This window comes from Neltuma alba, unplaced genomic scaffold (genome assembly GCF_004799145.2).
Source record: "Neltuma alba isolate B1F8T4 unplaced genomic scaffold, ASM479914v2 tig00013675_pilon, whole genome shotgun sequence".
Lineage (NCBI taxonomy): Eukaryota > Viridiplantae > Streptophyta > Magnoliopsida > Fabales > Fabaceae > Neltuma > Neltuma alba.
In genome coordinates this window covers 1-22347 of record NW_021637843.1, presented here as the reverse complement: position 1 = coordinate 22347, position 22347 = coordinate 1, and the positions used below count along the sequence as shown (strand labels likewise).

The 22347-nt window shown below is 35.8% G+C and overlaps 2 protein-coding genes across 2 annotated transcripts; one reads left to right on the top strand and one right to left on the bottom strand.

Moving 5' to 3' along the window:
• Positions 1–4307: 4307 nt before the first annotated feature.
• On the top strand, positions 4308–8324 carry LOC114738744 (TPR repeat-containing thioredoxin TTL1). The gene is made up of 7 exons (XM_028926812.1): positions 4308–5701; positions 6237–6432; positions 6525–6709; positions 6800–7133; positions 7218–7422; positions 7524–7630; positions 7745–8324. The coding sequence occupies exons 1-7, from the start codon at positions 4773–4775 to the stop codon at positions 7895–7897; spliced, it is 2109 nt and encodes a 702-aa protein (XP_028782645.1). The 5' UTR covers positions 4308–4772; the 3' UTR covers positions 7898–8324.
• Positions 8325–10962: 2638 nt separating this feature from the next.
• LOC114738742 (phosphoenolpyruvate carboxylase, housekeeping isozyme) lies at positions 10963–16756 on the bottom strand. The gene is made up of 11 exons (XM_028926811.1): positions 16595–16756; positions 16143–16331; positions 15082–15473; positions 14890–14974; positions 14232–14454; positions 14032–14135; positions 13842–13935; positions 13546–13700; positions 12299–13297; positions 11767–12153; positions 10963–11661 (listed from the first exon to the last, which is right to left on the bottom strand). The coding sequence occupies exons 2-11, from the start codon at positions 16308–16310 to the stop codon at positions 11362–11364; spliced, it is 2907 nt and encodes a 968-aa protein (XP_028782644.1). The 5' UTR covers positions 16311–16331; positions 16595–16756; the 3' UTR covers positions 10963–11361.
• Between the last annotated feature and the right edge of the window lie 5591 nt (positions 16757–22347).

The following is a 22347-nucleotide window of genomic DNA, read 5'->3' as shown; positions in this document are numbered from 1 at the left end:
TCCCTCCAATGTGACTGTTCATGTGACTCGTTTATCAGTACACAACTGCTTAGAAAGGCATAATCGTATACCAACCCGGCTAAATCACTATACCTTAAAAAAAAAAAGAAGAAGCTAATTTCTCATTACATAATAAATTAAATTTTAAATATTTATTGAGATGAATGTTTATATTTAATATTTGATTGATATCTCGAAATAGATTATTTCTAATAAGAAGACACGCATGTCAATTAAAAAAAGTACATTTAAATAATTTTCGTATTTTTTAGACCTGGCTAAAAAAACTTTTGACAAACTTTAATTTAGGGGGTGTTTGGATAGAAACCAAACCATGATTTTAGAAGTGTTTTTACGGTTTACAAAGTAAATACGTAGAGGAATTTGCTTCGTTTTGCCGAAAAGTGTTTCTGAAACCATGATTTGGAAGTTACTAAACACCTTTTTAGTTCAAGTTTAACGGATGCATGCTTCACAAATTGTAAATCAAACACACGTTGTATTCTAATTATTTCGTCATGCTTGCAATTGCATCATGATAGTTTAAAAATATTGTTTCATAAAAGTAAAAATAACATCTAAGACGAGTCTTTCTCGACGTGATAAAAATATGCGTATATCATTAAATTATCAAATCTATAGTTTATTAAGGGATATTTCATATTACATTTATAATATGCTAAATATATACAAAATAAAAATTTATGGATAAATAAACTTAAAAAGGCTACCCAGAGTTGAGTATTACTTTAGCAGGATTTGTTTCTTGTGAACTTAAATTTCAATGCTTGACGGGGACAAAAATGTTATAAACTAAGAATATAGTGTGAATAATAATTATTGAAAGTGTGATGCAGTTCCCATTTGTCCGGGGAGCAAGAAAAGCCCTTTACTTCCTCGGGGTCGTCGAAGTGAAGTGATCGAACAAGAACCTTATCCAAGAACCATGGTGCGTTTAACTCCTATGCTCATCAGTTTATTTATCACATTAAAAGCAGGTTTCCAGCATGATTAATGCAATTTGTTTTTTTGTAGTTCTGTACTAATTGTATCGATGAATAAAGACAATAATATAGTTACCAGGGCATTTATATTATTCTTATGAAAAATAAAAAAATAGTAAGCAGTTTTATCCTTATAAAAAAAATATAAATTTAAATATCAAGAAGCCCATTAAATGTCAATTTTATTCATTGCAGGTATCAATTGAAAATTTTGTTGAGTGGATTGCATTAATGTTGGTTAAATCGCATTGCTCATAAAAATATTAACATATTGATTTATCGCCTAATAAATTAAGTCAATCACATTAGATTTGACATTCTTGATATAATTTTATATAATTAAAATTAAAACTATTACATAAAAAACACCAAATTATTATCTCCGGTCTTAATTACAAGACATCATTTGTCGACAAAATGAGATCTTATAATTAGAATCAGAAGTAGTAATTATCAAATTGAAGTTGTTGTTTTAACTGCCATATTTATGAGATATAAATTGATAATCATTATTAAGATTTGAATTTTCACAAATATTTGTTGAATCACGCAGGTGCCATTATATTTTACAGGAAAAAAAATCCTATGTGTAATGCGTAAGGAAAAAAAATCTATCAAACTCATTGTATTTAATTCTAAATTAATTATCTCTTGATAGTATGAAGTTTAATACAACATCCAATTCTAATTACAAAACATTATTTGAAAATTATAAACGAATTTTTATAATTAGAATCGGAAGTAGTATATTAAAAATCCTGAAAATAGCTGAATTTTTTTAATAAGATTCTGAAAAATTAAATGTCAAAAAATTATTTAATTGTTAAGAAGTTTATTCCTTTCTTCGTTTTTACCCCCTCAGGCTAACTTGTATAGTCATCTAATCCGTTTCTAGTGACTTCGATTAAATTTTAAAAGGATCCAATGTGATGGGGCTGGAGGGACTCTGTGTAAAAGTCAAGGGCAAAAGGGTAAATAAGGTGTAGGTATGCCTAAATTCCGAAACGAAAACTCTACGTATATTAGCTTGAGGCTTGCGTAAGAAAGTGAAAATCTAGAAAGTACAGAAATCTAGGATTACACAGCGGTGAGGTGAGTGGGAGGAGGAAATAAATATGCCACGCTACTACAGACAAAACTCCATTATTTATTTTATTTTATTACAATACTTAAAATTAAAATTAAAATTAATCCAACAGCCACGTTGCAGCCGCTCAGATCGTATGTCCGACCGGGTCATAGCCGTGGTCCCCACTCAACGTCTGATTTATCCTTATCGTTGATTAGCGTTGTAATTGAACGGTTATGATGCCATCATTCAGTATTAATGATGGATTGGCAGGCAACAAATCCTCCCTCTGTGCTGCAAAGGTTGATTTTGATGTGGGTGGGACCCCACCTCCTGTTTGCCACGTGGTTTCTGCGACGCCGGGGTACCGAATTACCCCATGCCAGGACATTTTTGTAATTATAAATAAGTTGGTCCAATTTTTTCAAAAGCAAGTAATTAAAAAAAATGGATTCATAATTTTCTTTTTGTTTTGAGAACAATTGGTCGGAAAGGATTTACTTTTAAACGAAGTATGCTCTTGATTTAAAAAGGAAACTTATATAATAATTTTATTTAACCTGAAAAATGTGATCGCTTGTCTTTTGAACTTATGATGAGCTTTTATTCAATAATAATACTCTATATCAGAATATACAAAGTATTATTCGATTTTAATATTTTTATCGTAAAGTTATTAGTCAGTAATTGGCCTAAATTTTACCAAAATATAATGATGTTTTATTAATTAAAATAAAGGATAGAGAAGTAAGATTTGTGGGGGTGAAAATTATGAGTTTGGCTGATCAATTAAAATTAATTGAATTTATGACCCGAGGGAACAAAGGGAGGGGAGTGGAGTCAGTCCTCGTTTCCATTAATTTGTTTTGATTTGAACTCTTTTTTATTATTATTTTTATCTGCTGTTTTGATTTGAACTTTTACCCTTATCCAAAATATGAGTTGTGCGTCACCTTTTTTTTTTTTTTTGTAAAGCTATGCTTCAAATTTTGATGCATAACTATTCCTTTTTATTTAATATTTTTATTCAAAATAGTGTCATGTTAAACAAATGAAAAAATTTTAAAAATAATTTTGACATAATATGATCTTTTGTTCTAAATACTATCTAGAAAGTTTGTTTTGATCATAAATATAAGTATTTTTTTAAATTTATACATTTTTACTAAATTTTCTTTGTTAATTATGCATGTTAAAGAGTTTTTCATCAAAAAATAATATCCAATGCAAATGATTAGTTGGGATATTTTAAGAAAATCAACCAACATTAGCTATAAATAACAAATTTAGCTAAATTTTTTTAAATATTTATAAATTCATTATTTTTTTATATTTAGAACTGGACAAAATATATAGATTTTACTTTTTTCCCTCTTAAATTGTGAGTTTTTTAATTAAGACAAGTAAATAAATAAGATATTATTTGAAATTTTAACTCAATATATGGGGATTGAATTGTGGGGTTAATGCAGTAAAAGGTCTACAAGTCACCTATGACCTTCCATTGGCACGAGGAAACATGCAATCAACATGGATAGTTTTATTATTACTAGCAATAATATTGGCACAAAAAATGTTGTGAAGATAAAAAGAATTTTTTTTATTCACTTACCCAATACACTAAATTTAATTGAATTGGCTTTTATTTTTTATTTTTATTTTTTTGGCAATTTTACATTGAATTAGGACCATTGAATTTCAAGAGTTATGCATATGTTTTCAAGGTACATTGATGAGTTTTAACTGTGGACACTGTAGCATTCAACAAGTAATTGTAACAGTATCTTTTTTTTTCCCTGTTTTCTCAGAGCACTATTATCTAAGAGAAACTTATCTACAGTGCAAGAGCAATGAAGGAGAGGACAAGTGGCAAGTGAACAGTGAAGAGAGTGTTTTTCACATTATGTGAAAGAGAGTGGGTGATCCTATAGTAGTACTATTTTTTTTTTGGTACAAGTAGGATAATAACTATAATGACATAAATATATAATTGATTTCATTTTCTTATTTATAGCATTTTCCTATTTATTGAAAATTCTTATTTTTCTGGACTGACTTTATCACACTGATTATTTTAGTTATTAGCGGAAAATTAAAAAAAAAGAAGTAAAATACTCCCCCGAGAATAGAGATTGGAAGAAAACAATGACAAGTGAGAAAGAAATATAAAGAGAGCTAGAACGATGAATTGCAGAGAGAGAGAGAGAGAGAGAGAGAAGTGAAACCTGACTCGTGAAACAGCAGGAGAGAAGGGGAGAGGAAAAGAAAATAGAAAAGCTTACTCTTTTTCTCTTCTTTCGCCTTCCTCCCTTTCTCATCTCTCTGTAATTTCATCAGTTTATCTGTAGGCGTAACCTTCATTCTCTCTCTCTCGATAATAAAAAAAGGTAGTAAATTTGTCCTTCTCTCTCTAAGGATTTTCACACTCACATTCATTCCTTGCTTCCTCCTTTATATCACGAGATCCCCATCCTTCTCGTTTTTTCTTCTCTCCTTTTCTTCTTGATGTCTTCCTCAAAGCTTCTGGCTCTATGTTTCTCTGTCTTTGCATATGCTAGAAGGCCTCGCTGTGGTTTCATTTGAAGGCATTGCCCAGACATAACAAGACTAGGGGAATAGAAATAGGACAGAGAGCTCGAAGACGAAGACATTGTTGGGGAAAGAAGAGTTGAGCCCTGTGTTGTTTGGTTAGTGTGAAAATGTCGCATTCTGGGAAGCCCGATTCTGAGCTAGGGTTAGCCGCTCTCCGCGATCGATTTCGCGACTCCCTGAGCTGCGAGGCGAACAAGCCGGACTTTCGCGAGCTCGATCTAGGGTCGCCGGTTTCGCCATTGCGGACCCGTCAGAGTGGACCTGCTGCCAGTGGACTCACCACTACTACCAGTAGCAGTTCCAGTTCATCTGGATCGGTTTCTGGGCGAAATGGGTACAACCCGGCCTCGAAAAGATCCGATACTGGTGCGAACAACCACTCCGGTGAGCTTTCTGGTTCCAGCGAGAGCAGCCCTACTGCCGCTGAGAGCCTTCGATCTGGGGGGAATGCCAGAAACTTCAAACCGGGCCACGCAAGATCCGATGCCGGAACCACCCCACCTTTAATCTATTCGGGTCAAAGCTCTTCCGTCACATCACCGGCGTTGAATGTTCTTCCTACCGGCAATATCTGTCCGTCTGGGAAGATTCTGAAGACGGGCATGGCGTCTAATCGGACCTCCAGGACGGACGTTTTGGGCTCCGGTACGGCCAATTATGGTCACGGAAGCATAATGCGGGGCGGTGGAACACCTAAACACACTGTCGGAGAGGCGGCAAGTATGGCAAACGCCAGGGCAACTGGTGGTGTCGGTTTCAAAGAACCGTTCAAGAAAGCGGCGGCAGGTTTGGATCCAGAAGAGATAAAGAGAGCGGGGAACGAGCAGTACAAGCGGGGTAACTTCACAGAGGCATTGAATCTTTACGATCGGGCAATTGGACTGTCCCCAGGTAATGCCGCCTACCGGAGCAACCGTGCGGCTGCATTGACAGCATTGGGTCGGTTGACTGAGGCGGTGAGGGAATGCGAGGAGGCTGTGAGATTGGATTCTAATTATGGAAGAGCGCACCAGCGTCTCGCTTCTCTTTTTCTCCGGTGAGTGAGCGTGAACGAACTCAACCCTTTTTATCCCGGTTTTCTTTCCTATTGCATTGACTTCCTGATAATGTGGGCTTTATACACCGTTTGCAATGTTATTATTGTTGTCTTGTGACCTCAGGTCAGGTCTGTTGGTTTTTCTTTTTTCTGTCGTTCGTTCTTTTCTGTTTTCGGTCTATAAAGTTCTGCTAAGATAAATTCTTGTGTCAAAGATGTTTCTTTTTCCTTCGAAAGTCAAGAAGCGTTTGGCTCTAACATTTCGTTGATTGTTTTGTTTAAGGGATAATGACGATGGTGAGGGAATTGGTAATTTAGGTTCATGGTTGTTATTATTTACTTATGTACGTTTGAAAGCTCTCAGATTTAACTGCATTGCAAAGATTTCTAGGATCCTAGTTATTTCAGATTCTGGAATTCACTGTGCTATCCATTGTTTTTATCCCTTCACGAACTGTTTGGTATGTTATTGTCATTTTAAATCTGCTTTTGCTTGTAGAGGAGGTGCTTAAGGCGTGGACTCGTGTTATCGCAGGTTAGGACAGGCTGAGAATGCGAGGAAGCACCTATTTAGTCATGGGCTGCAGCCGGATCCTTCTGAGTTGCAGAAGCTGCAATCGGTGGAGAAGCATATCAACAAATGTACTGATTTTCGAAGGATTGGTGATTGGAAAAGTGTCCTCCGGGAAGTTGATGCCGCTGTTGCTGCTGGAGCAGACTCTTCTCCTCAAGTAAAAACTTCTTTTGGTTCATATATGCGTTTAATGTTGTTATTGCATGAGAAGTTTAAAATGGCTAAACTGGTTCGAAATTGAATTTACAGCTCTTTATGTGTAGAGCAGAAGCCCTTTTAAAGCAACACCAAATTGATGATGCCGAATTGATTCTGTCAGCTATTCCAAAAGCAGGATCACATTCTAAATCGTCATCTCAGGCAAGGTTTTTTGGGATGCTTTCTGAAGCTTATTCTTTCTTTGTTAGAGCTCAGATTGAGATGGCTTTGGGAAGGTGAGTTCAGAAACTGTAAGTTTCATCAGAAATCTAGGGTGGCATATGGCTTCCGTTGAAGAGTGAGAATGGATGATGGATGTATTGCAGGTTTGAGAATGCAGTTACAGCTGCTGAGAAAGCTGGCCTGATTGATCCCCGGAACGTTGAAGTTGCTGTTTTGCTCAGCAATGTTAGGATGGTAGCTAGAGCTCGAGCTCGTGGTAATGATCTTTTCAAATCTGAAAGGTTCACTGAAGCGTGCTCTGCATATGAGGAAGGTTTAAGGCTGGACCCTTCAAATGCTGTTCTCTATTGCAATAGAGCTGCCTGCTGGTTTAAGCTTGGGCAATGGGAAAGATCAATTGAAGACTGCAATCAAGCTTTACACATCCAACCAAATTACACAAAAGCACTTCTTCGAAGGGCAGCCTCAAACAGCAAGGTAAATTAATTTGGTTCCTTATTCTTTGGGGTGTAAGGTGACAATAGTTATATGTATCTCATGCTTATCACTTGTGGAGTACAGCTAGAAAGGTGGGAAGAAGCAGTCAAAGATTATGAGGTCTTACGAAGAGAACTTCCAGATGACAATGAAGTTGCTGAAGCACATTTCCATGCGCATGTTGCATTGAAGAAATCTCGTGGGGAAGAAGTTCACAATTTGAAATTTGGTGGTGAAGTGGAAGGAGTGTCTGGTCTTGATCAGTTTAGGGCTGCAATTTCTTTACCAGGTAACAAATTTTCCCAGGAAATTTCTCTTATCAGTGACTTTCTTGTGGTCGGTTAATTTATTTTGTGTACACACGGATTGACTGTAAACTTAACTCTGCAGGTGTGTCTGTTGTTCATTTTGAAATTGAATCTGATTCGCAATGCAAACAGTTATCACCATTCGTGAACACACTTTGCAGTCGATATCCTTCTGTTAACTTTCTCAAGGTATCTACTGATTGATCTTCTCATTTACTTCACCCTGCTTATTTAAGAGGTGAAAGATGAAGCATTGCTGTTTTCTCATGCATGTAATTTGTTTTTCTTTGGGTTTGACTAAAGGTTGATATTCAAAAAAGCCCAGCTATTGCAGCCGCTGAGAATGTTAGGTTGGTTCCAACTTTCAAGATCTACAAAAATGGCAGCCGTGTGAAGGAAATTGTTTGCCCCAGCCGTGATATGTTGGAACACTCTGTGAGGCACTACAGCACTTAGAACTCATTATTTGTACTGCTTCCATGCCTGCCTAAAGCATTTTGTTTGTGCTGCCAAATTCCCCTGTTGAACTTCATCTCCGCAGTTCTTCCAGTCTTTTGATCCCATCCCAGAAATGATCACCCGGAATCTGTGACATAGTCGGAGCCACATGATAATAATCTTTTTTAGTGGCCAATGCTGCCACCAGCACCCAGAGAGAGTTTAGGTTCCTTTTGCGGTTTTTATTCATTCATTCATTCCTCAATACTTTCTCTGGCTCCATGTTCCTCCCTTCTCCCTTTTGTCTATTTCCTTTTTCTTCCCTCTCCTCTTCAGTTATGTAGGTCAGCTGTTCTTGTATCCCTAGTTTCATTCTGATCCAGAAAGGAGGAAGATTTTTATTTGTATGTACACTTGATTCAATTGGGAGTTTAATTACCTTTAAGATAGACAGACAGACAGGCGGAGATAAGCCAGAAGGGGGAGATGGACGGTCTCATCTGTTGGTAGTGCAGGATGTCTACATGTATATATGTGAAGATATATACCGAACACTGGAAGCCCTTGAAGGAGATTGGATGAGTGGTGGGTACCTACTGGGTTAGAGATAGGAGGATGATATATATGTTGTTATCATTGTTATTTCCCTTTTTCTACTAGCCATTTAATCAATAAAATTCCCAAAAATTTTTCCCTGGCTATTGACTCCTAGGTGCAATTTTATAATATTTTGCCTTTTCTATTCTCTGGGCAACATACACACTGATGGCAAGTCTTGAGGATATATTATAATTTGAACTCTAGGAGGTAGACCTGTTTTGACAAAGCCTATGATAAGCAAACATGCGCATAGCAAAAATTTCACTGAAAAATACATCTCATATCCACTCACACTGGGAATTGGCATAGTGTCCCAATCCTCGATTTTCTTAGAAACTTTCTCATTATTCTGGGAATGAGCAGAGGTAGGAAAAGCTTTCTCTCTTTTTATTTGTGTTATGTAGGACAGCAGACGCAAGGGGACTTCGTTGTTGTCTGTCTTTACGCAATGTAAGTAGGTTTGGTTTTTGTTATTGAGAGTGGTGGTTCTGGTGGTTGATACAATTCATAAATCTTATCTTTTAGCAGTCTGTCCTTTATAGGGGAGGGATAGGTGGATGGACCACTACTTCACAGTAATTGGGACAACTTTCTTATATGTATTTTTTTTTTCAATTTTTTTAATTGGCTTAAGATGATACATGTATAGAATAATACGATTGAGTGTGAGAGGTGAGTCTCTTTGTGGAAAGGGGCTTGAGTTCACATGTGGGCATTTAAGATGTTGCCTTCTTTCTTTCTATTAGGGTCACCCTCCCCCACACCTAACCAAATGAATCCAAAAGGTATTGGTCCTTGTTTGATGTGCGGCTGCTTTGTTCAATACTGGACATGTTATTTTAAGGCACTCACTTTGGTCCTATGCATATACGTGTCTATAGAGTTGTAACACTGCACGGCAATGGTTTTCTACTGTTGAAGCTGACCCCCCCAAGTGGTAGGGCCTTCACTGCCCTTTTTTTCTTTGGTTGACTCATGATTAGGACATCGAAGGAAACTCTTTAGAAAATACCTTGCCTTTACAGGCAGGCCTTCAGATTTTTATTTGGAAAAACATTATTCAGGGAGCTTCTAAATTTTGATGCTGAGAATTCAAAACCCCAGAGAGGATGGGAAGGTGTGAGGGAAGAGAAAATCACTGTGTTTGCATTCAAGTGATTGGTATAAAGGTTTGTGGGTGATGTGAGGGTTGAAATTGCGCGTTGGATGAATTGAGAAGAGATAAAATGTGAAATAGACTTCTGTGTCGGTACACCCGACCGTCAAAACAACCGGCATTCACGTTGGAGGTGGGCCCACGCTTGTGCTGTAAAGCAGCCTACAACCAAAACCCCAAAAAAAAAAAAAAAAGGGCATTGATTCATGCCACTTCAGAAAGAGCGTCCGAAGTTGTAGCGTTTCAGAAATTCTCCAGAAAAATTATGTGAATGAATCCATGTTAATTTGGCAAAGAATTTATACTAAATTAAATAATTCCCTTTTTATAAATAAATATCCCGAGTACCCTCATATATCTCTTCTCTGAGACCCCTTTAATTTTTAATTTTATGAGTATATTTGCTCCAAACAAAGACAGTATTACCATATATGTGTAAATTAAATTATTAAATTTGTTATAAAAATGTTGGAAGTGAAATGGTAGAATAAAGGGGGATGACTTGGTCAAAAAAAAAAAAAGAATAAAGGGGGATGAAAAAGGTCAAATCAGGGGGCAATAAAGCGAGAATCCCGAGGGAAAGGAAAAGGAAGGCAGGAAGATGATGGATTGGAAGGATACAGTACCGACAGTACGGCTAGGTGATGGACGGACGAAAGCGTCAGAGTTACAAGAGTAGGCCTCAAACACCAAATGTAGCCGTTGTGGCTCACATTCACATTTATGATTTAACGGCTCCCAAACATTTACATTCTTCTCGTGTTTCATTGGGTCCTGTAATATATATATATATATGTGTATATATGTATATATATATATTTTTTCCTATTGAAAAATTTTATTTAAAAAAATAAGCTAAATAGGTTGATGAATGAGTTGGCCCAAAAAAAAGGGTTGATGAATGATGATGACTCAGGCACATACTTTTAAGATTTTTGTTATGTATTGTTTATATTTTTATTCAAAATTCAAAATAAGCTTAATAAAATTTTATTAACATGAAATAAAAATCTATTTAGAATTTTTAGTTAAAAAAAAAAAAAGAAATCTAAAAATTAAGCTACAAACATAACATATACAATCAGGCAAGGTCCTTTTGTACTGAGTACGAAACCTTGTCCTGCCTCTATAAACTGAGTGTCCTCCCAATTCAGAAAATTTTCACTCCCTTTAAAAGTTCATATTCTTACGTTAATGTTTTATTACGTTATACTACTATTAGCGTGTTCTGGAGTTTGCAAACTTGAACCTTACAAAATTAACACGAAGTTGCCGCCTGTGTTTAGAATTTTGGCGAGGAGGCTAAAAATATCAGAAGACAGGGAAGTGGAATGAATCGGTGATTTATGAAGCTTGTGAGTTAGATGGAGAGGCTCTTCCCAATACACAACTGAAAGAGGTCAATTAGAAGAAAGAGCAGTCCAGTGAGAGTTCAGAAGCTCTTGAATTCCCCACTTTCTAGTGTTTTCAATGCACGGAAGAGAATGTTCCGGAGAGTCAGTGGAAGAAAAGCAAATAAAACCAAGATAGTGCAATTACAATTCTTTATTCTCAGAAGTGCTGCTGCAACTAAAAAAGTGATCTACAGGAGGAAAACAAGAAATACTCATTCGTGCAGGCAGCACCAATCTGCATCATCATCTTGCAACCAAAATTATATATATATTCCTGCTTTTTCCTCTTGGGAAAGCTTCAAAGTAGGAAAACACACGAAAGAAAAAAATGCTTAACCGGTGTTCTGCAAACCAGCAGCAATACCCTTCATGGTGAGAATGAGAGTGTCTTCCAAACCTGGGGCGTATTCACTTGTTGGATTCAGCTTTACAAGTTCATCCGCTGGCTTACTTATCTCCACGGACTCCTTCGACAGGTGGGGTCGCTGCACATTCACGCTGAAGCTCGGATCCCGAATGCGTTTCAATGTGTAAGCCTGGCAAACATTTAGGGTAGTAATGTACGAATCACGTAACCTTAGTCTTTGCTTCAAGTATGGATCTCCTTCAAGAAGATCCTTGTGCCCAGCCACCTATCAGTACGCCATAGAAAGTCAGTCAATCAGCTTGTGTTGTGAGCGTGAGTTAGACATTATCGCAAAACAAAAACCTTTTTTGAGATGAAGAACATTCATTACCTGAAGAAGGAGTTTTTTAGTCTCGTCATACTTGGCTCTCAGTTGTTCTCCGAATGGCCACAATTCTGGGGAAACAAGGAGTTTATCATAGAGAGCAGCAATGCCTGGGTCTCCCTTGGCAAACACCATTTCCACTAAGTCAAGGGTGACCCTAAAGAAAGGCCATTGAGTGTACATCTCCCGCAGCATTTGCAGGTTCCTCACATCCTTCTCTATAACATGTTTGAATGCAGCCCCGAAGCCAAGCCACACTGGAAGATGAAACCTCGTCTGTGTCCATGCAAAGATCCAAGGTATTGCACGGAGTGTTTCAATTCCTCCGCTTGGCCTTCGCTTCGCTGGCCTGCTTCCAATGTTCATCCTGCCATATTCCAACTCTGGCGTAGCCTGTATTTTATAAGGATTTTCAATATCAGCTATTTAGTTTACTGAATAGAGACTTGGTAGTATGAAATCCTATAAGATGTTCAATGGATATTTATTTGAAACAACGTGAAAGAGAAGTGGTATGAGAACTGAGTTGAAATCTTACCAGGCGGAAGTACTCAACAAATCGGGGTTCTTTGAATACGACAGATCGATATTCTTCAGTGGCAATGACAGCCATCTCATCCATTAAGGCACGCCATTCTGGCCTTGGTGAAATTGGAGGATGCATTCCATGCTCTAAAGTAGCAGCAGTGAAACGTTGAAGTGTTCTAAAACACAAGTGCTGCTCTCCGAATGATTGCTCAATAACTTCACCCTGAACAGTCACACGAAGTGATCCATGAATTGTTTCAGGTGGTTGAGACAAAATAGCAAGGTGGGTGGGCCCACCTCCTCTCCCGACAGTCCCTCCACGACCATGAAACATAGTTAGCTTAACACCATATTTTTTGGCTACATTTATCAGTTCCTCCTGAGCCTTATATAGTTGCCATGCCGCTGAGAATCTCCCAGCATCTTTCCCAGAATCTGAATAACCAATCATGACCTCTTGCTTACCGTTGATCCGATTCTTGTACCAGTCTACTGAGAACAACCGGGCTAAAGCAGCCGGAGCAGCCTCCAAATCTGCAAGCTTCTCAAACAAGGGGACAACTCTTAATGGATGCTTGACATGGCATTCCCGTTGGAGAAGCTCGACAGCAAGAACATCGGACGGTGCTGTTGCCATTGAAATGATGTATGCTCCGAAGCTGTCTGATGGAAGCTCAGCTATGACATAAAATGTGTCCAAAACATCTCTGATTTCTTCAGTTGTTGGAAGATCAGGTCCAAACAATGGCCGCTTGCCACTCAACTCAGACAAAAGCCATTCCTGTCGCTTCTCTTCAGACCATTCGTTGTAGGAGCCGATTTCCAAATGTCTGGTAATAGCATCCATGACATCGGAATGACGTTCTGATTCTTGCCTGATGTCAAGCCTCACTAATGACAGTCCAAAAGTTGAGACCTGCCTCAAGAAATCAAGAAGGCTTCCATCGGCAATCGCCCGGTCACCACAAGCACAAAGTGATCGGTAACAGAGTTCAAGAGGTTCCAGGAACTGCACAAAATTAACTCACCTTAGTATCTGTTATATATAGATAATCACAAAGAAGATAAATTCATTTCATACAACTCTTATGAGTGAAGTATATCCTTTTCGGTCAAGACTTGACTACACTGTAGTAATGTAAGAAGCGGTCGGAATTCAACATAACCAACATATGAAAACTTAAGAAAAACAAATTTTTCTTTACGGTTAAACATGTGATATTATAATGTGAAGTTAAAGGTGCAAAATGGACATACATCCTCAACGTTGGTGAAAGTTGAATCCTCTGGAATATCAGAGTGACCATGAGCTAGCAAATGGCGAGAACGTTCACGGGTCTTATACAGCCTATCTCTCACTTCACCCAACACCACCCGGTATGGTTCACTTGGGGGGACTTTCTTCCAAAATTCTGCATCATAAAGAAAGTCACTTCAATTTACAGCATTTCCCTTCAATATCTAGCTTACAGCAATTTGTTCAAGACATCATAATTGAAGTTTTCGTTTTTAAAAAAGCACAACACCCATCTGCCAAATTTTTTCATGATTACCTATATAGTGCTTTGCAACTTCATCTTTTTTGGCAGATTGATGAATTTGGTCGGCACGGACTCGCAGTTCATCATTACAACGCCACATGGACAGCTACAGAAACACGAGAGTCGGCAAAATGATGAGAGATGACAAATTCCCAAAAATCATTGATGAATGATGAAGAACGTAATGTAGGCTATTAAGTACCTCAAACATGAGATCCTCTATCTGGGAATAATACAAATTTGCAGCCATCATTCTAGCCAATAAGCAAACGTCCCTGGTCACTTCAGGATTTACTCTTGGATTTCCTGCATCATATTTAACAGATATGATCATCACCTTGAGCTAACCTTCCATTTCTCCTTATGCAAACAAGTCATCTTTGTCAAATGTAAGAATTGTACCATCACGATCACCACCCATCCAGGAAGAGAATTGAATAACTGGAGCATTATGAGGAACACGCTCATTAATCCCTATATTCTTCAAAGCTGTGTCAACACGGCGCAGAAATTTCGGGACACCCTTCCAGATTGTTTCGTGGAAGTAGCTCATTCCTGCCCTCATTTCATCTTGTGGTGTTGGAGGAGTCCTCCTGATTTCATCAGTTCGGAAGGCAGCTTGAATCTGCATGAACACAAGTAACAAGATCTTCTTTAAAATAATATCATTGGCTTGACCTTTTCCTCTCTCCATGCATATCATTTAACATTCCGATTTGAACTTTGATTTTATCTGTCCCCCTAAAAGATCACAATTTTAAGAAGAGGGAAATATGAAATCACCAAATCCCGCCTCTACTTTTAATAGACAACATCTGGTAAACTGGAAACTTCTCATAAAAGTTTAGGAAATAATAAATGCACTTTAAAAAGCCATGTAAAAATTGAAGATTATATGAATTTTCAGTATGCAAACAGCCGAATAGTATTTTTGCATTTGCAGGCGCAAATGTCACCCAGAGAAAGATATAGCAAAGATTGTGACGCTTCCGATCTACAATTGACAGGAGAGAAACAGAAAAGATTTCTGTGTCGTAAAAAACTAGTGTTCAACACTCACCTCCCTCTGTAGGGCCTCATCAAGCTCCTGCTTATCATCAGGAGTGATGTCTTTGGCATACAACTGAGCTAAACAATTTCGAATCCTGTAAAGAAGGGGCAAGATTAAACATTGGTTTTATCCATTAAGAAAAGGCCAGATTTTTTGAGAAAAGGTAAGATATCTGAAAATTATCATATATCAAATTCAAACCTTCCATGTTTCTGAAGCAAAGATCTACGAACTGATTGAGTAGGATGAGCAGTAAGAACCAGATCAACAGTCTGGTTTTTCAGAGCATCAAAAACTTCTTGAGGGGACTTCTTCATTCCCACCACAAGTTTCTTGAGAGTTTCCTCAATGTCTGATTCTGTAGTAGCATTGCTCTCATCGACAAAATCCCCTTTCTTCAGCTTGTTTCTTCGACGGTGAGCAATCTGAACCTCCTCGGCTAAATTGGCCAAGTTAAGCATATGGGAGAAGGATTTTGCAACAACAATAGAGTCCCCAGCATCCAAACTGGTTATTGCTTTTCCAAGCTCCTCAAGTTTTTGAGGGTCATGCTTTCCTTCATACTCAGCAGAAAGCTCATATACTTCTTGAACCTATGCAGGAACAACATCGTCTCAGATAACAAGTTCAAAATGTTCTACCAAGGATAAAACAATTTGCCAAAAGAAAACATAGCCACAGATCCTTCCTACTAAAACAGATTTGCATTTAAGGAAATATAATCAAATCTGGCGAATTCAATCCAAGCAATGTTATGGCAGACTTTCACCGATTGTTTGATCAGGCCACACAGGTCGAAGGTTTGACCATCCTTGATCTCCTGATCATTTCTTCTGTTCTATTTGTTACGAGACAGAACAAAGATATAACTAACTACTCGAGCTAACCACCTATACTCTTACTTCCTGATGTACTGAGAATTTATAATTGGTCTTGCTTTGTCCCCTCAAAGGATAAATCAATCACATAGTCAAAACAAAAAAGATAAAATGGACTAAAATTTTACTTGCATAGTCCGCATACGCAATGGACTTCTGTGGACTAAAATAACATGCTAAAACTTTTCAACGCCAAAGACCAAACCAAGTACCCAGAATCATTGAGACAAGTAAAGTTGATGCTTTCGCTCAGAGCAAATCGATCATATCAAAAGTTTGATAACAAAAAGTGAGGTTTCTTTTTCCCCTTTGAAAAAGTGTGAGATTCAAACTAGGATCCTTCAGAACTCAGGTGCAAATGGTGACAAACAGGCAAGAACTCACCGTCTCCTTCAGATCCTCGCCATGTAAGTCCTGGAGGATATCAAGAAACCGATCCAGAAGAAGAGCATCATACTCAACCAGTTTGTCATCCTCACTGACTTTAGCAGGAACCAGTTGCCGAAGCTGGGCATCAATGGATGCCATCTTTTCCAAGTTTCGATTCGCCATGGCTCACTCTTAGTTCCCCACCTACGATCATCCAAAACCCAAAAACAAAAGTTAAAATTTAACCTAAAATCGTGAGCGAATCACTGGAAAGGCGGCAAATTCTCATCACAACCCGTTAACAATGAAACCGTTAACACCGAGAATTTATAGGTAAGACAAGACAGAAGCATAAGAATAGTGCTGCTAGCCACACTAAAACCCCACACAAACAAAAAGCAGACGACTTTTTCGGTTTTAGGATGATCCATGATTGAATCAATAGTCATTGGAGTCCAATAAAGTACCTGAATATGAATTAGCTAGATACAAGGAAGAAGGAGAAAAGGACGAGAGAGAGGAGGGGAGAGAGAGAGACGTAGCTGTGGGATCTAAAGCGGTGCAGAGGAGGTGTGTATTTATAAAGAAAGCAGGAACATGAAAAACAGATTATAGAAATTTTTCAACTTTGATGGTTCTCAAAGCAGAGTGAGTAATTTGCGTGAGACAGTGAATATATTTTCTGGATGCGTTTGTAACGAACCCTCGGGGCTGAGATTCGAATATGCTTCCCAATTCAAAGATTCCTCAGTTCAAAGTAGGTTTTGGTAGTTTATTTTTGTTCCTCCTTCTGCACCTGGCTCTATCTGTCAATTGTCAAATCCCAAAAGCCGAAAAAGTTGCCAATCAGTGTCCTGCTCCTGCACAAATAAAGTTTTCTTTTTCTTCTTCTTCGTTTTACAATAATTCAATTTTTTTCTTTTTATCGTGTAAGTATTATTTTGATTTCAAATATAAGTCATAATCATAAGAGTGATATATATTAAAAAATAATTAAAATTTATTTTTACTTTAAATTGAAATCTTTTCCAAGCTTCCCCTTGATAATAAATGTTTCCCCATTGTCACTAAAAAAAATGTTTCTCCATATTTACTTGCTGATTCCAAAATATGTGTAAGCATTTTATAACAAATAAGGGTATTTGAAAAAAAAGTATTTTTTTCCATAAAATTTTCAAGAAAAATATTTAATAATATATGGATTAGTTGTATTTAAGATAAGATCCTGTGATTTTTTAAAAGATAACTTATATTTAGTATTAGATGTAGTATCATTCCAATTTATACTATTCAAATAATTAAATATCAAATGTATATCGAAGAACTACTTAGTTTTTATATATTTAATACACTTTTATTGAATTAAAGAGTTTGTTATGAAACAAATAAAACAAAAAAATCACATATTTTAATTTGACTGAAAGCAAATGTACTCTTCGGATCTCTAATGTAAGATTTAATTAACTAATTTGAGTAGATTAAAAATGTTAATTAAATTAGTTAATATGACATGTTTCTCTTAAAATATCTTAAGTATTTTTCTTAATTCCTTCATTCTTTTTCTTACTTGATTATTGTTGAAAGAATATTAATACGGTTAATTTTAAAAAAATTAATAACTATGTTAAATAGGTTTTAAATATAGAAGTAACACCAACTCCTCGGTTAGTTCCTATATCAAGGATTGAAAAAGTATTAAATATATAAAAACAGGTACATAAATTCACTCCATATAAATTATTGCCTTTGGTTATTGTTATAAGGCAAAACTCTATACCTAAACTATTTCAATCTGCTTTTCATTAAATGTGATTTACTCTTTCAAAAGGGATGAACCAAATTAATAAGCTAAAGTAATTTCTTTTATTTGTCACCAGCATTTTTTGAATGAACATATTAATTACTCTTAATTTTCCTAAAAATATCTCTGTGTGTTTTCAGGTTAAATAAAACCCTAATTGTGCATTTAGAGACGCGCAACAAATTTGAATTACACTCAACAGCATTATTCAGTCTCTGATGACTCCATATTAATTCCCACATTAATAAATTTATTTGTATTATATGATGCAATTAGAGAACATCGCTCTAGTTTCAATCTGAATGATTAATCCAATCAATCAAATGTCAAATAATAAAATAAAGAAGTACGGGAAATTTTCCAATGGTTTTAAGCCTAAACGAAAGGACATGTACAATAATGAAATAAAATCAGGGAAAAAAAAAGCAGGGGTAAAAAAAGAAAAAGAAAAGCAAAACAAACAAAACAGCACATAGTTTTGGTTTGTGTCAAGTTGATATATATATATATATATATATATATATATATATGAGGAATTATAGGTAGAAACACGTCATGTTGCATTATGACATAACACGATGTCTTACTATAAATTAATGAATGGCAATTAATTGATTTAATTATAAATAAAGATTCCATTAATGATTCTATAACATGGGCATGTGAAAGTAAGAGAAATATCCTTCCTAGTTCGTATAACACTCATCGTCTCTTTGTAGTTCCTCCCAATGTTTTAACCTCGTCTCATGTAATTCCCTTCGCAAGATTAAATACTAATTACTTCCTCCGGTCCTAATTATAAGACCAATTGACGAGGAGATTAATAAGTTAAGTTGGTTATTTATAATAAATAAGTGTTGTCATTCCTAAATATCCTTGCTAATTAAGTATATTGGCTAAAACTATCATTATTAGATAAAAATACATAAATATAAGAGAGAAATGGATCTTATAATTAGGACCAAATAAAAAGTCAAATTGGGTCTTATATAAGGACAGGAGTATATCAAATATAATTAATCAAATGATAAATATTAGTACTATCAAGACTATATACTAACTATATCAATGAAAAATTAGATGAAGTTTAACAAGTAATGTTATATTTATAAATAAGAATGGTAGAACTTACTCCTTCAGCCCTTAATCTATGACTTAATTTGAGAGTTGATATAAGTCCTGTATGTAAGACCTATTTCATATGCTTATCATTTTTTTTCCAAATTAATCACATTAATATTCTTTCAGTAATAATCAAGTAGGGGAGTAAGGGAGGAATTAAAAAAATGATTAAGATATTTTAGAAAAAATCATATCATATTAACTAATTTAACTAATATTTTACATGTATTCAAATTAGTTAATTATGTTTTCACATTGAGGATTGAAAGAATATTTCTTAAATATGAAATACGGAGAAATCACTTCTAAATATGGGAATTATCATTTTCTTGTATTGAGTATAGTGTTGTAGTTTGCGATATTTGTTTTTCTAATTAAGTATAGTTTTTGCTAATAACTTATAATCAAAGTCAACATGATCGTAGTATGGATTATTCTCGTGTATAAAGCAGGTTGCTTGTTGGTTCCTTTTGCAAATCTTGTGGATACACAATAAACTCAATTGGGAAAGATCAATATCTATAGAGTTTATCCTCCGCATATGAAGGAAATTAGCTTGGCAAAATACTTCCAAGCTCACTAAATGTAGTTTTTAAGAAAACTAATTATTAAAAACTTTATACACACATATATAATTGAGCCTTCCATGTTCGAGGGTGGACTTTTGCAACAAATCCAGATTTGGTCATTATACCAACTCTTGAAATGAGACTCTCTGCCAGTAAAGTTTGAACCAAAGATAGAAAAACCATACTATTATTGGTCAAAAAAGTAAACAACCCTTTTCATCCCTCCTCCTTCTCCTGGACCCTTCCTTCATACATATGATCATTATATTATTCCCTTTTCACGTGCAGGCTTTCTTTGATGAAGTGTGTGATAGTGAAAAGTTGACTTTCCAATGCATTATATTCATGTTTTACTACAAAAAATTATAAATTTTGCATCTCGCAATAATAATGAATTATTATTTCTAATGCGTTTCTCCATCTCATGTGACCTATCTCAGTTATCGATTGGAGAAGCTCTTTTCCAGAGACAATTATTATTCTATATAGATATATATATATATATATATCCATGGTATATTTCAAAATATTTCTCTCTATAGTGATATAATCATGAATAATGATTTAGAACATATAGAGTTACAAAAAGTATAATTATATGTGGAGTTGATAGATGCAATAATATCTCGCAAATATACTAATGATGATTATTGTGTATTTGCATTTCTATATGAATACATTCATTTTTGCAAATGCATATATAGGGGTCTATATTGATGTGATTTTTTATTTGTACGTTTGATAAGCAGGATTGACTATAAAAATAATAAATGAGTTGTGATGAATTAGTCACAAGTGACTTATCAGGTACGTATTTATTTATATCATCATCAGCCGTGGTTCTTATCGAGGGGGAGCATCGCACTTCATTAATTTTTTTTTTTAGCAAAAATTAATTATTTATTAATTGACGAGATTAATTATTATATGTGTATGTATGGGGAGGCTACATGGATCCGTCATCCATGCCCCACCACGATGCAAACAATATATAATGCAAGTCAATAATTGAGAAATAAATATTATCCTAATCAGCATATTCCTTTTAATTTCTGTCGTTTTTCCTCTATTAATATATTATAACAATATAATATAATTGTAATTGCTGATCTGGATGTCACACTTCATTGGTTGACTTCATCACTCTCCAGTATATGCAATCTCCATAAGCTCACTATATAAATATATATATATATATATATAATTATAAACAGACGGTAATTGCCTAGGCAGGTTTTGTAACTTTTATTTGTTTGACGTTGATGTAGTTTTCATTCCTTTATATTATCGCGCTCAAACATGTCATCCTATGTTTTTTTTATATATTATAAATATGAATAATAAATTTCTACATTCTAATGGTGGAGTTGTAATTGACTTTGTTAATTGGTGACAAATTATTGAGAGCTGCATTTAAGTTTTTTTAAACTGCAATTAATTTTGTTTTGAAAAAAATATTCTGGTATAATTTCAAGCATTGTAGGCCATGCTTCGCGTAGCTTAAATGTCAACATAGAAGAAATAGAAGTATTTGTTTATTTATTTTTAAAAAACAAAGAAGTCCATATATTGAAATGATGAAAAAGGGTCCCACGGCATTATTTAATTTGTGCGCACCGTCCATGCTCAAACTTTGTCCTTATTAAAAATTTGACAAAAAAATTAAAAAGAAAAAATATATATTTTAAGTTTGCGTCTCAGATTGGTGCCAAAGCTCAATTCTCTTTAAAACTCTTTTTGGACTTATCAGCATTGTTCATAATATCTCCAGTATTATTGTTCCATTTTGTTCTGCCAAGTGCCAGCCGAATAAGGCGGTTCCCTCCTTTGGATCTCCGAACGAACCCGCCCGACTCCGAATCCGGTGATCCTGGCCCACAATGAATGATGGATATAAGTGGCATTATTGATTATTGATTTGGACAAAAAAGTTTCATTCAAACACAACCAAGAACAAGAAATTGCCAGACAGAACAGCCACGATGGCTTCAAGAGCAAATATAAGAGAATGACGTGTAGGGTACGTAACAATGTAGGTCCCACTAACTCTCTCCCTTTCTTATTTGTTTTTTTAATAAAGAAGAGGTATATGACTCATTAAGAGTCCAAGTATGAGGCCTTGCCCTTTTAGTAACTGGGCTTCATTATGCGACCCAAGTGTGAGTGGGATTTGAATTACCCATTAGAAGACAAGCTCAACTTCGGCCCATTAACTGAGCCCACCAAATGGGCCTTTTCAATTTCTTCCCCCAATATGTTGTGCACACAACCACTGAAGCTGAAAACTCCGCAGAAAGGTGTCCAATTACTACCATCTGCACAAGATCTAGGTGAACTCGTGAGCTGATGATCCATTAAATTTACAATTATAAGTAATAGTCTTGATTCTTCTATATCTCTTTTTTTTTTTGGTACTAAGAGGTTGTTTGGATAAGAACAAAACCATAGTTTCAGAATTGCTTTTACAGTATATGAAGCAAATATGTGAAGGAGTTTGTCTCGATTTACGAAAAAGTGCTTTTAAAAAGCACTTCTAAGGTTATTCAAATCACCCCCTAAAAATTTAGATGAGTTGGGTTCTGGGGATTCACTAGGATCAGGACGTGCCTCTAAGAAAAAGAAGGCCTTTTTTTCTTAGACGAATTAACTGATTCTTGGTGTCCCCATTTGAAAAGATACTGATATACTCCTCCGGTCCTAATTATAAGACCCAATTTGACTTTTTATT

Coding starts and splice junctions, on each gene's coding strand:
- LOC114738744 (XM_028926812.1), top strand. CDS start 4,773: ATGTCGCATTCTGGGAAGCCCGATTCTGAGCTAGGGTTAGCCGCTCTC. Junction 6,710..6,799: donor ATTGAGATGGCTTTGGGAAG/GTGAGTTCAGAA, acceptor GATGTATTGCAG/GTTTGAGAATGCAGTTACAG. Junction 7,631..7,744: donor CTTCTGTTAACTTTCTCAAG/GTATCTACTGAT, acceptor GTTTGACTAAAG/GTTGATATTCAAAAAAGCCC.
- LOC114738742 (XM_028926811.1), bottom strand. CDS start 16,310: ATGGCGAATCGAAACTTGGAAAAGATGGCATCCATTGATGCCCAGCTT. Junction 14,455..14,889: donor ATGAGGCCCTACAGAGGGAG/GTGAGTGTTGAA, acceptor GTGTTCATGCAG/ATTCAAGCTGCCTTCCGAAC. Junction 13,701..13,841: donor AGTTGCAAAGCACTATATAG/GTAATCATGAAA, acceptor TTTATGATGCAG/AATTTTGGAAGAAAGTCCCC.